The following is a 13688-nucleotide window of genomic DNA, read 5'->3' as shown; positions in this document are numbered from 1 at the left end:
AACCAAGAATTACTTTTAAGCAACACCTATTTCAACATTCCAAAACAGGGGAACTTCTCGTTGATCGCGAGAATTAACCGATCGAAATTATTTATTTAACGGAAACAGTATTCAGCTCTTAACATATTAAGATCTTCCTCTCTTGATTGGCACCCTCGATGTTTTGACCGCAGTTATGGTTTCCGGAATTCCTCGGTTGCAAAGCTTTTAGTACCGTAGTCAAGAAATATATAAAAAATGGCTTCCAAAACAGAAGAAATGGAATATCAAAATTAGCACATTAAGTCCAAGAAAACATCCAACTTTAACTGTTCAAAGCGACATGGGAAATGTCTCCATGAGATACTGATGAAGGAACATCACAAGCAACCCCTGAGCGATATGTACAAAGACATAAAAGCGCCCCATTATTTTACAATTAACTAAAAATTAAATCTATTTAAGACACCCAATGCTTAATTGAGGACTGGAGCTCATCATCCAAAAAGCGACGAGCTCACCGCACAGGTTGTTGATTGTAGTGGCTCTTCTCTTTCTTCTTTGCAGCTGCAAGCCTTGCACTTCTCGCAGCAGCCTCCGTTGCAGCATGTCTTGAAGCAGCATCAACCTCTTTACTTGATTTCTTCTTCTTTGATGATGCCACCTTCTTTATCCGCTCCTTCACATCCACTGTTGAAGTTTCTTCTTCAGCTTCACCAACCCTGGTTTCTTCAGGGCTTTTATTAGCTTCCATACCATCAGTCTGTCCCTGCTGTTCTTTAGAATCCTTTGAAGATTTGTCTTTCTTGGCCTTCTTCTTCTTTGCAGTCTTACTCTCCTTCTTGGCCTCGTCCTCGTTATGTTCCTCTTGTTTACTCTCATCTGCAAATATGAACATGTTGGAAAAGCTAAGTTACTGGCGTACATCACATTATCAAGGAAAAAAATATAGTACCATGTAGTTTGCTCAAAAGATTTGGATTACAGTGGAATAGCACTGCAAGTGTACTAGCACTTTTACCATTTGCTTTGCCTTGACTAGCATTGTTGCCATTGCCAGAAATTCCCAACTCAGCCAATGTAGCTTCAAGTTCTTCTAGTTCCTTTTTCTTCAGCTCCTTCTTGGAGAGCTGCCTTTCACCATCTTTAGCTTGTGTAGGAGCAGGGCGACGTTCTTTCCCTTCTGGTTCTGCTGCTGGAAGAGTGGCTGCAGGTTCTTGGTCGGGTTCCTCCTCAGCATCATCGTCATCATCACCTATATCAACATCAAGGCCATCCTCTTCACTTTCACTTTCCTGCAGAAAATTATATACACAAGGATCTAAGAAAACTACTAGATCAGATAATATAAGTTGGTCAAGAGCAGAACTGATAAAAAACATAAAGAATTAGTGCTGGTAAATCCAATGCAATCCGTCATTCCTGAAAGAAGGAAAACAGCTTTAGGAGCTTGTCCTTCAATTAATTGCTCTTCCACTCTCCTCACATTCTATATCTGAACTCCAACCTATTTTCAAGTATTAGAATCCTTACATTAAAATAACCACAGTATCCATCTCTACATGAAAAAGTCCAAAGAACATTTCGAGAACCAAATTTATCACATTATATGCCTAAAATTCATTTTGCCTATTTTGCAGCTTTTCAGTTTGCAACTGTCCGTGTACCAACTCCGCACAGGATAAATCTCATATATTGTGCTAGAACTAGACCTACTAGTAGATCTCTATGTAATGTTTACGACCTCATTTTTACCCTCTGTAACATTGTAGGTTATTGTTTATCATTCACAGAATCATGTCTGATTACTTCTACCGCAGTATACACCAAAGTCTAGAACATTACCCTGATGAGTTAAGCAATTGGAATTTGAACATCTTTACTAAGTGGAGATAGTCAAGTACTGACGATGCCAAGATCAATGCCATTAGGATCAATTTACTCATTCTGATATAAATTAGGAATTGTCTAAATTTGAAGTTCTGAACACATAAACTAACTCCTTTCTGGACATAGATGACAGTTTTTTTGGCAAATTTCTTATCAAACTCTACCTTACTAATCCGAATTGATTTCAACATGGATCCAGAGAGGTTTCTTAAAGGGGTAGTTTGATTTAATGTATTTCGACATGCCGCATCCACAGTGATTCCTATAATATGACCGTTTCGCTTTAGTGATTCTAGAGCTTATGCATATTTCATCAAACCTTTTATAATTATGTTAAACTCTTACTATATCGTATAAGAAATGTGTTATTACTTTTACCTTTTATATGAGAAATCTAAGATTTTATGAATTCTTAATTGCTGTAAGCGTACATCAACTAGCGCAGCTATAAGGGACTCACCGAAAACTACTTCCATGAGCCTAAAAAGGAACTCTCTCTGCATTAATTTGTTTTCTGTCATGACAAACAAGTACGACAATCAAATGCAGATATAGAAAGGATACAGAATAATTTCCTGAACACGTGGATAAAGTTCTATGGCATTATCCATTTTCACTACTCATACCAAACCTCAGAAACGGGCAGCACAAAATGACAGTGTGCTCCCGACAAAGGACAGCATGCTGCTTCCATAACTAACTTGACTGAATAAAGATTTCTTAATGATGTCATCCGATCCTTCTAAGACAACGTTGCTGATACCCTTAACCTAAACAATTTAAGTTTCATAAGCTAAATCACAAGTTACTCTAATTAAACCAAGTATCATATTGCAAACACCCAACATTATCGATCTTAAAACATTCAATTCTCGCCTTTGTACAAACTAACAGCACAAGTTAAACAAAGAAGAATACATCCAGAATTAGATGACAGTCACAAATAAGTTATCAATTAGAATAGTAAACAAGAAGAGTTAGTATAAAAGTACAGTTCTATCCAATGAATAGAATAATAAAGATTAAAAAAAGAATTCATGAACAAGAAAAGGAAGCCTACCTCCTCTAAAGTTCCTGCATTGCCCTTACTCCCCCCCGCCTCCGACGAGCCCCAAACGGGCAGCGGCGGTGCCGTCGTTGCATAGTAATCGTCGTCGTCGTCGTCATCTACATCAGCCCAAGATTTCGCGTTCAACGGCGTCGGCGCCCAGAATACTTGCTGCTGCGCCGGCTCCTTATTCTGCTGCTTATCCGATCCTTTCCTCTTCGACGACTCCTTATCCGACTTCTTCTTCTTCTTGAGGGTCCCGAGCGCCGCGAACACGTTCGTGCTGCTAAAATTTAGGGCTCCGTTGTCTCTCCTGCTTCCGTTCCCGGCCATCTACACCCCGATCTCCGAAAAGCAACGGATAGTAAATCCAACTTAGGGTTTATACCGATCAAAGAACACACTGAAATTTCCCAACGATGAAGAAATCCGAAAGGAGATCGAATTCACTATACAAAATTCCCAAACGAGAGATCAAAACTTCTAGATAACAAAACCTAAATTATCCAATCAAGTAGCAATCCTTCGATAGCTCGATGAGAGAAAATAAGCGATATAAATATGAAGAGATCACAGAAACAAATCTGTTTCTTGGGAGAATTCGGAATACGAGTTGGTATCGAGTAGTTTATATCGACATCGGAGAGAAGAGAAGAGAAGAGAAGGGAAGAGACAAGAGGCGTGTCGAAATGGAATAACTTGTCCACGCGGTGCGAGCTCAAGTAACGTACACCACTCATTGTAATGTTACCCTTCTAATCTTCTATTAACGACCGTTAGATCTGCATCCGACGATGGAGATAGCATGATATAGTGAGACCTCGAGTCAGACAATGTTTCGTTCTTCTTTTGCTTGTCGGAGAAGAGGTAGGACATAGAATAACAGTGTGTAGGAATAATATTTGGATACCTCAGAAATCAGATCATATTTGAGTATATGAAAAGATTTTAATTATTATATTCTTTATATATGGTATATTTTGAAATTAGCTTGATTAATATACACCTGTTTCTTGTGTATTATTGACGTATTATTGTATTAAAGAATTAAGTCTAAAAAATATTGATAAGTAAAAGAAGTGATAGTGGATAAAGAGAGACAATTCTCACCTAAAGTGTGTCAAAAGAGCTCGCTGGAGCTGGTTTAGTAAATGAGCCAAGCTCAAATTAGTCTCTGCTCAGTTTAGTTCCATTATATATATATATATATATAATCGAACTAAACTTTGTCTGAATGAATTTATTCGAGTGAGGATGCTACTTTTCTCGGATTCAAGAAACATCAATATTATGCATTGCAATGTAGATAAAATCTATTGTTCTCTTTAGTGGAACAAGCTCAATAAAGTTGTAGGAATACAAAGAAACAACATACAAAACGACATGTAGCAGCTACACAACCCCTAAAAATTATCACTCAGTATGCAAAATACATATCTGTAATCCTTTCACTTATTCATCCAATTACAACAAACTTGTCACGCCAAGTTCTTCATTTGACGAACAAAATCCTCGGAGTGATCCTTAGTGACGCAGCTTGCTAGCATTCGAAGCCCCTCTAACGGCGCCGGAGCTTTCAAAATCACGACAGAAGCGATAAAATCGTTATTCACCAGAGGCCCAGCAACCATTGGAGGCCCCCATCCATAGTCTACCTCAGCAAAGCCCAACTTGCTCCAATCAGACACATAAATAGACTCATAATTGAATGTCATTCCAAATGGGTCCTCAGTAAGCTCTCCATTAGCGAACTTGAAGAACTCTGCAGGCATCTTCTCCTTGGCTTCTCTGATCAAATCAACCACCTCCATCAATGTGGAGCTAAGGATCTTACCACTGGGCACAGACATTTTAATGGGGAAAATGGAATTGCCATAGTAACCCCTGTTAAGCTTAAGCAAATGTCTAACGCTGGCAAAGAAGCAGAGCTTGACATCAACCTCAGGATCCAAATTTAGAGCCTGAGTTCGGCATTGCCAGAGTTTCGCAACGATGACATCAAATCCAGAGCATCTCTTTCCACTGCGCTCCATGTATTGGGCCTTCAACTGGTTGAGGTAATCTATGGTGTAGTCCAGTACAATGTAGTCTAAGGCCAGCACAGGTAGCTCTGGAAGTGGCCCTGGTTTAAGCTTTGGGTTTGGGAAAGCTTCCCGGCCCCATACCGGCTTGACTGTCGGCTCTGGGAGGCCTCGAGCCATCTCTCCGACAGCAGTGATGAATTGGGCCGCTCCCAGGCCGTCGGCAGAGGCATGGTTGAACCGTAGGCCGAGAACAAATCCACCACATGTGAACACTGTGACCTGATTTTGCGAAACAAAAAAGTGGGTTAGGAAATTAGGCATACCCTTCTTGAACATCAGATTCTGACATAAACCAAATTGTTGCACGAGGACAATGAATAAATGATTGGCATTTCACATAGTTATGCTGAGAAAATTATAAAAATTGTCATTCATATAAACACTCACAATCATATCTGGGATTAAGAACTTCTATTTAACCCAATATGTGAGTTTAAATCAATATAATGTGGTGGAGCTTCCATTCTTGGGAGGATTTGAACTTTATTCCAACAAATCAATTGTAGGTATAATTCAGGGTAAGGTAGTTGTTACTATCCACATCATATCTATAGATTTTTCCTGCACAAAATGAATCATTAACGGCATTGTATTCTCCTGAAATGTACACATGATTCCAGCTAGACAAGTGAGTGAGACTAAAGTTATGACAACTCACAAGTCCTTAAAAAGCTAAGACAAATTGCCAACTGCATGTAGTTATCCAGCTATTTGGGAGAGAGACAGCTGAACAACTCCCTCCTAGTCATTGGATATCTCATCAAGATCCAACTAATTGGTAGCATTAGTCCAAATAATTGCACCGACACTTCACACTTAAATAATTTTATTATTTATTTACTTTTTTCAAGAAGTTAAGCCAAATGGTTAGGAACACAGAGGGAACTGGATCAAAAATTTACATTAGAAATCAGCTATCGCTCCTTTCTTCTGTGCCTCTTAAATTGGTTTTAACTTGTCGATCCTAAACAATTAACTTTTTTAACCACAGCCTAAAGCTCTCCTAGTCCTAGATTACTTTGTGCTCACGTAAGGAAAAAAATTGAATGCTTCTAATCCTCCAAAGAAGATCTCTCAACCCAAGTATAAAGTCACAGTGCTACAATTACTACTCATTTGGAAAAAATTACTTTTTTACCCCTATATCGCTCTTAAGATAATTATTTGATCGCTACCTCTACTTGCAAGCTAAGCAAAGTGGTCAACTTTTTCCTTTCTGAACAGAAAAATAATATTTCAAATAATTAAATCTAAGTCAACTTAATAGATGTTTACTTTTCCATCTTCACTAAAAAAAGCCCCCATCGATAGCTCCAACGACTAATTCAACCAATTTTCGCACAAAAGAAGCAAATCAAGTGAACAAACAAAAAAAATGAAATCCATTACCTGCATCATCATAATGGTATTAGCCGGCTCAACTTCCCAATCCTCCTTCTTGGGATAAGGCACGAGCTCCTCCTTGGGCAGCATCAATGGCCGCTCCAAGTAATTAACCTCTTCCAAGCTGCAATTAGCTGTCGCCTCCGCGAAGTAGACCCCATCGGCCGTGCAATCGACGACCGGCTCGCCCGGGACGGGCTCGATGATCCGGCCGGCCAAGGGGTAGTACAATACAAGCGCCTTCGCCAGGGCTTCCCGTATCACCTTGGCCGGCTCGTCCGCCTGCTTAAAGATGTGCATCGACTCGACCAGGCCACGGTGGGTCGGGTACCGGTCGATCCAGGCCAGGGGGAGGGTTCCGGTCGGGGTCGGCTCGGCCGGTCGGACCGGGCCCTCGGAGATCCTCGTCACCGTGAACCCCATCGTGGTGGTCGTAGGTTTGGGGGGGTAGTAATTGAGCTTTCAGGAGGAGGAGCCGAGGAGGAGGAGGAGTAGGATGGGAAAGCTTGGGTTTGATCTAGTATTTATTGTGAAGAGGGAGAGGAGGAGTTGTTGTTGGCACGATGACCAGGTCATTATAATCTAATTGGGTTTGGGTTGCGTTCATTAGAGAGGGTTAATGGCAGGTTTAGTGTTAATTTTTTGGGGGGGATGGGATTCCCTGCGGCCTCGCCTCGAGTCTTGTATTTACTTGTATTACCTCTATTCAAATACGAAAAGTTTTACCTGCACCTCTTTTTGCTGCACATGGGCTGATGTGATCAAGAAGCTGCCAGGCGACCCGACTGCATTAAATTCCTGCAATCGAGGCTGCAGAGTATTGATCTGCCCTCCCCCCACTAACTGTACCTTTTATTTGCAATTATTAAATTCAAACCTTGTTAATGAGGAATGAGTCGGTCCAAATTTTTTTTATAATAATAAGCTGAGTGGAGGAGAGCCTATAAGAATTGTAAATGATTTGAGTACAACACTTGGTACCCAGAGGTTTAATTGGATAAGGACTAAACAAAGTTTTTAAGCAGTACTACTTGAGACAGAAGGAATCCCAATTAATTCCACACATATTTATATAAGCTCAATTATAATTTAACCTTGGGTGATTTGGCCCGATTTATTTTACATCCATCCCTCTATTTATCTTACATTCATCTCTTTATTTCAAATGTAAGCATTTAACTCTATGTAGTACAGACAAAGTTATTTTATCTAGTTGGTAGAGCGGAGAGTTCTCTCGCTCCTTTTCAATTCATTTTCCCTTCTCCTCTCTCCTCTATAAAATTTCTCTATATTTATATCTGTCATCGCCATCTTTATGCTTATCGTCTTTTCTCTCTCATCATCGGTCTCATCTTTCTCTTTTTGCTTGTCATCTCTCTTTCTCTCTCCATCGAGTTTTCACCTACTATCGTTTGCCGTTTGGCATGCCTTCCTCTTCCTTATTGCTGCAGTCCATCGTGTCCCGCTTGCCCTTCTCCTCTATCTTTGCTATATTCCCTCACTCCACTTGCCTCTATCCATTGTCGCCCATTGTTGTTATCCGCTGCTGCTTGTTGTTCGACCTGCCTTCTTCCTCCTCTATCACCACTCCGCTCTTTCACTCCTCCCGCATCAACCTTGTCATCTTTTCTGCTACAACATTGCAGCCTGAAAGTTGCACCTAGCTCCTTCTGGCTCTGACGAGTTATTGTCGGAGGTAGATTTTTGGTTATCATGGGGCCAATTATCTTTTTGGTTGTCTTATCTTTTTAGGTTTAAAAGTTCTTTAGTAGCTATACAACTTTATTCAATCCAAATAATGAAGCTAAAGTTAAAAGGGTGGTGTTTAAGCTTAATAATTATTTTTTCTTATATTACTCGTATATGGCTTAATGCTTTTTTTTTTATAACCTAGGTTAACGTGGACGATACTAGCAAGAATATTCCATTATAATATATAAAATAATTTATAAATACATAAATTACTCTTGCCTTCTTCATCCTCTCTTTCTCTTCCCAAAAATACGAAGGAGAAAGAGGAGGAGCACGATGAGGAAAGATGGTGTAGGTGGCAACGGCCGGAGGAGGTGGTTGGGAAAGATAAAAGAAGATATAGAGGTAGAGAGAAGCGGAGGGGATAGTGAAAGTATTTTAATAATTTGATCAATAACAGTTAGTCAAAATAATATCATGATGTTAAATAAAAATTATAGAAAAAAAAAAATGAAAGGTACAGTTATAAAATCTTTAAAGACAGGCCACAAAAATTCCTTTTATTACCATAAATATACATATATATATGTATGTATGATAATAAACATCAATAATTACAGTTGAGAGTGGTGCTTTTTAGGTACCCGTAGCAGAATAAGAATACAGGACATTGGACATTGGAAGTCTAAGGTTGAGTTGAATTGGAGGGAGGGAGTTTGGTTTGGAGGAATTTGAGTGGTGTGCATGAAGGAGGTTGGTAGAAGGATAGGAAGTAGGAAGGCATAATAACTAATAATAATATAAAAAAAAACAACAACAAATAAGAAACAAGAATGATCGGAAGGCAATGTGGATTTGAACATGAAATGTGGGGAGTTATTGGCGAACAGTTAGGCATGTGAGTGAACATGGGAAGAGGGCAGGAGAACGATTAGAATTAGATTAGATTATACCAATCCCTCCAAACACAAACCTGCCTAATTCCTATGATCAATTCCATTTCTATTCCTTATCCTTCTTCACCAGCAGTTTGAGGTAACTCATTGTGTTTTAGGATGCTGACTTGGAATCCAACTTGTTTAGAATAGAAAACTTATATGTACACTTTTAAAAAAGAATATTCATGAGCACCTTTGGATCCTAGTCAGCAACTGCATCTTATCTGAGATATCATCTGACTTTTTTAAATGAAGCATTATTCATATTATATTATTTGGGTTCTTATTAATTTTATTAATTAATTAATTAATCTTAATCACCCCGGGCTAGAACATAGTTCGTTGGAGCCTTACACACTTTTAACTTAGTAAGCTTCTACTCGAATCATATTTTTAGTGGATTTAATGTGGGCTGACTTAAGCAATTCAGTTTAAACGTATTGTTAGATATGTCGATATATTGATCACGTGTATCTAATTACTTTAATTTCATCTAAATTAAATTTTAAGTGTATGCAATATATATATATATATATTAATCACTCGTATTCAATAATTTTGATCGTGTTTAGAAAAGTAAATACAAAAATGAATAGAACGGCTCAAACTTATTCACCAACTCATTGAAAGAGAAAATTTTCGGGTCTTACTCGTAGTCAATAAACCTAGTCTTATTCAATCAAAAATTAAACTATCTAAGTAGACTAATTGGGTTGATCTCCAATTCTATACGGTAGCATCTTCTTCTCCCACAAACCTTTGTTTGTTAGCGAAGGCCTAAATTAATCTTTATACCTAATAAACCTTACAAGAATCTGAGAAGTGGATCACACACCACAAGGTTAGATTTGGTGGTCGAGTGATTAGGATTTGCTACCTTTTCTAACTCTTTCTTTCGTGCTAATTGAACAAGACTAATAAAGATTAATCCAAGCCAACATCCATGCACGCATGCCCACCTACCTCTTTCCCTCCATTCTCACAATGAGAAGAAAAGTCTAAAAAGGTTTGGTTGCAATCACTAGTCTTAATATTTCCTAGGCAATAATTAAGCAAACGTTGGTTTCCTCGTGGAAAACAAACCAACCTTGAATGAATCATTCAACACTTCTTAACGAGTGATTGATGTGCCTGTCAAAGTAACAGTTTTGAAGCGTTTATAATGCATGCCAGTGTGCCAGATAGTAGCCTAACCCACTAAGTTTACCATTGAATGATTTGTGTACATGACGATGAGATCGATCATGCATCGTGCTGTTCATGAAAGTGAAGCATTTGGAGTAATTAACTTGTAATATTTAACTCCTCCATTAGCAACTTACAGGAGTACGTAATTGACATGTAATATGTCACTGCTCTATTAGCTCTTTGTGAAAGTGAAACCCTCCTATATGATTTCTTCTTACATGATTGTAGAATTCCAGTAAGAATACAATTTTTTTTCTTTTGAGAGAGAGAGAGTTTATAGAGTTATGATTTATTTAGCTTAGCGATCTATTATAACTTGATACACCGAAATGAAAAGAAAAAATAAAGCATCAGCTGTTGAAACACAATATTAAGTACAAAAAATAATACAAACATTAAATTCAGAGTATCTTATATATCTGCAATCAAAGGTATATAATTTTTCGTCAAAACTATTAAATTTTTGATCTTTTATCTTTTCTCTCTTTTGAAAGACTTGCAAAGTCTAAATTATATATATGAGGCTTTATTTTTTTTAAAGAAAAACTAATTTTCCTACTCATTATTGCAAATTTTAAAAAATATTAGACTTCTTTTAACATGAAAAGTAACATCAAATAGGTAGTTGTATATAAATCAGAAATACAACTAAAAATTTAGAAATTTACCAAAGGGGGAGAGAAAAAGTGAGTTCTGACCAAATACCACTTTTAATGATGGAAAATTAACTAACCAATGACCAACTGGTTCATCTGTCCTTTGCTTGTCCTTTGACATTGACGAGCTAATTGAGATCAACCTAATTATATTTCCAATCAAACCCACCTTTAGAGATAAAGAAAAGCAAAGAAGAATTTAAAGAAGTAGAGCTTCAAATGTTGTATTGATAGCGATGTAAATTTATGAACGGTATCAAGTAGATGAAACGATCCATCAAAGTGAAAACAATTGAACAAAGGATGGATCTAAAGTTGCCCTAATCTTTCTGCAGATGAGTACACTGCTATTTAGCACACGAGACATTAGAAAGGAATTATATAGATATATTTGTAACATTGCTGCTGCTCTGCCAACATGTGCCTCAATTATAGAGCCAGTTTAATAGCTATTCCAATGTATAAGGACTGCAGCATGTTCGTATAATAATTGCTTATAAGTATATTAATTACACATGATCATAAATTAAAGAGTAATATGCTATATAAATAATAGCCTATAAAAGATGTAAGAACAAATATAAGCATTGGGGAAGAATCTACTCCCTTGAGTATATATCAGATTTCAAATTAACAAACCAAGTGAATGAGTTTTTAAGTGTACTGCTTTCTGTAGACACTGCAGAGATGGGCCCTGTCTTGCATGCACTCACAAGGTGACAAAATTAAGTTGTACAGTTGGTAGAAACTTGTTTCTTATTATCTTTGTCATAGTTTGATACTATTTGGATTGCAATGCAGACTCAGAATCTAACCATCAAATGAGTGGTCATAAGTTTGTAAGTTAATTAGAGATTAGATATATAAATCAACTCTCCTAGAAGATGAGTTATAATATATTTTAATTTCTTTTGGGGCAGTGGTTGGCATGAAGAGGTTTTTAAGAGTAGCCAAATTTAAATTTAATTCTGGTAGCATGTGAAATAAATCGAATGAAGTTAGGTGTAAAACCAAAAGAAGTCCTTTCTTTCTTGTTCAAAATAACAACCAGGAAATCCACACCTAGATTTAACTACTTCCAAGGTAGTTGAAATAGGAAGATAGATTCCAACAAACGCTATAAAAAAACACATCAAGCATTCCTCCTCCTCTATCTTGTAGAAAATAATACACACACCCTTCAATAATTCCCTCCCTTCCCGTAGCCATGAGCGTCAAAGTCACAAGGCTCTCTCAGGCGGTGGTCGTCCCGTCGGAGCCGACGCCGGCCGGCAAACTCTCGCTGTCGTGGCTCGACCGGTATCCGACGCAGCGAGCCCTCATCGAGTCTCTCCATGTATTCAGGAAAGGCCATGAGCCGTCAAAGACCATTAAAAGAGCTCTGGCTAAGGCCTTGGTGTACTACTATCCTATTGCTGGGAGACTTTCGCAATCTGAGAGCGGAGAGCTGCAGGTCAACTGCACAGGGGAAGGGGTGTGGTTTATAGAGGCTTCGGCTAGTTGTAGCTTGGAGGATGTGGATTACTTGGAGCACCCTTTGATGGTGTCCAAGGATGAGCTCTTGCCTCATCCTAATAAGCCCACTTTGGAGGCATCTGACGAGGATGCAATGGTCTTGCTTGTCCAGGTACACAAATATTTTGTGTCTCTCTCTCTCTCTCTCTCTCTCTCTCTCTCTCTCTCTCTACAATGTCAGAGATGACAATTAATTCTCCCTTATCATAGTAGATCTAGCCTAAAATTCTCCTTGTGATTCAAAGGTAACGGAATTCAGTTGCGGTGGATTTGTGGTCGGATTCCGATTCAGCCACGCGGTCGCGGACGGTCCCGGGGCGGCGCAGTTCATGAATGCCGTCGGAGAAATAGCGAGAGGCCGCACACAGCCCACTGTGGAGCCGGCCTGGTTCCGGGACGCAATCCCCGACCCACCTAAAGCGCCAACTGGGCCCCTGCCACGGCAGTCCGATGTCCAACTGGAGTACTTAGCGATGGACATCTCCACTGACTACATCAATCACTTCAAGAACCAATTCCATGAGCAGACCGGTCAAAGGTGCTCGGCCTTCGACGTTCTGATAGCGAAGGCATGGAAGAGCCGAACTCTGGCGATAAACTTCGACCCGAAGACGAGCATCCACCTGTCCTTCGCCATGAACGCTCGCCCGTTGCTGCACCAGAAGCTTCCCGAAAAGGGCGGGTACTACGGGAATTGCTACTACATCATGAGAGTATCGACCACCAGTGAGAAGATCACCCGTTCTTCGATCGTGGAGATTGTGAAGATGATCAAAGAAGGCAAGAAGAGGCTGCCCTCGGAGTTCTCCAGGTGGGCTAACGGTGAGCTCAGGGAGGACCCGTACCAGGTCACGTCCGACTACAACACGCTGCTGGTCTCGGATTGGACCAGGTTGGGATTTGCTGAGGTGGACTACGGGTGGGGGCCTCCAATCCACGTGGTGCCACTCACGAACCTCGACTACATCGCGACGTGCATACTCGTCAAGCCCTCGGCCCACAAGCCTGGGGCCCGCTTGATCACGCAGTGCGTTACAAAGGGGGACTTGGCCGCGTTCCATGAGGGGATGATGGACTTGGATTAGACTTTGCTTAATGGAGCAATTAGTGGGATAATTCTTTGGAATAAACAAAGGAAGTGTTTGATTTGATTGTCCTATTATTTTAGGAGATTAGTAGTTATTTATCTTAACTATGTTCCACTTTATTATTTCTTTTTATATATTTTGGTGGGTGTAACTGAATGGAATGCGTGGAAAGCCACAATGTGTAACAACAATAACAAAAAAAAAACACCATGTTCTATGTCCCTCCA

At 39.3% G+C, this 13688-nt stretch overlaps 3 protein-coding genes across 4 annotated transcripts; 1 reads left to right on the top strand and 2 right to left on the bottom strand.

Moving 5' to 3' along the window:
- Positions 1–242: 242 nt before the first annotated feature.
- LOC140781685 (uncharacterized) lies at positions 243–3637 on the bottom strand. 2 transcript variants are annotated; one of them, XM_073127781.1, is made up of 3 exons: positions 2930–3637; positions 1001–1274; positions 243–861 (listed from the first exon to the last, which is right to left on the bottom strand). In XM_073127781.1, exons 1-3 carry the CDS (start codon positions 3248–3250, stop codon positions 497–499), a joined length of 960 nt encoding a protein of 319 aa, XP_072983882.1. In that variant the 5' UTR covers positions 3251–3637; the 3' UTR covers positions 243–496. The 2 variants fall into 2 exon arrangements, with proteins under 2 accessions (XP_072983882.1, XP_072983881.1); XM_073127780.1 differs by having other exon boundaries at positions 935–1274; positions 2930–3564.
- Positions 3638–4220: 583 nt separating this feature from the next.
- LOC140782155 (acyl transferase 9-like) lies at positions 4221–7124 on the bottom strand. The gene is made up of 2 exons (XM_073128588.1): positions 6391–7124; positions 4221–5220 (listed from the first exon to the last, which is right to left on the bottom strand). Exons 1-2 carry the CDS (start codon positions 6805–6807, stop codon positions 4396–4398), a joined length of 1242 nt encoding a protein of 413 aa, XP_072984689.1. The 5' UTR covers positions 6808–7124; the 3' UTR covers positions 4221–4395.
- A 4702-nt stretch (positions 7125–11826) lies between these two features.
- LOC140781056 (acyl transferase 7-like) lies at positions 11827–13688 on the top strand. The gene is made up of 2 exons (XM_073126834.1): positions 11827–12485; positions 12619–13688. Exons 1-2 carry the CDS (start codon positions 12066–12068, stop codon positions 13456–13458), a joined length of 1260 nt encoding a protein of 419 aa, XP_072982935.1. The 5' UTR covers positions 11827–12065; the 3' UTR covers positions 13459–13688.

Source organism: Typha latifolia, chromosome 2, assembly GCF_019914945.1.
Source record: "Typha latifolia isolate L0001 chromosome 2, TyphaL0001v2, whole genome shotgun sequence".
NCBI classification, from domain to species: domain Eukaryota; kingdom Viridiplantae; phylum Streptophyta; class Magnoliopsida; order Poales; family Typhaceae; genus Typha; species Typha latifolia.
The sequence above is the reverse complement of the archived record's forward strand: the minus strand, read 5'-3'. Positions and strand labels throughout refer to the sequence as shown.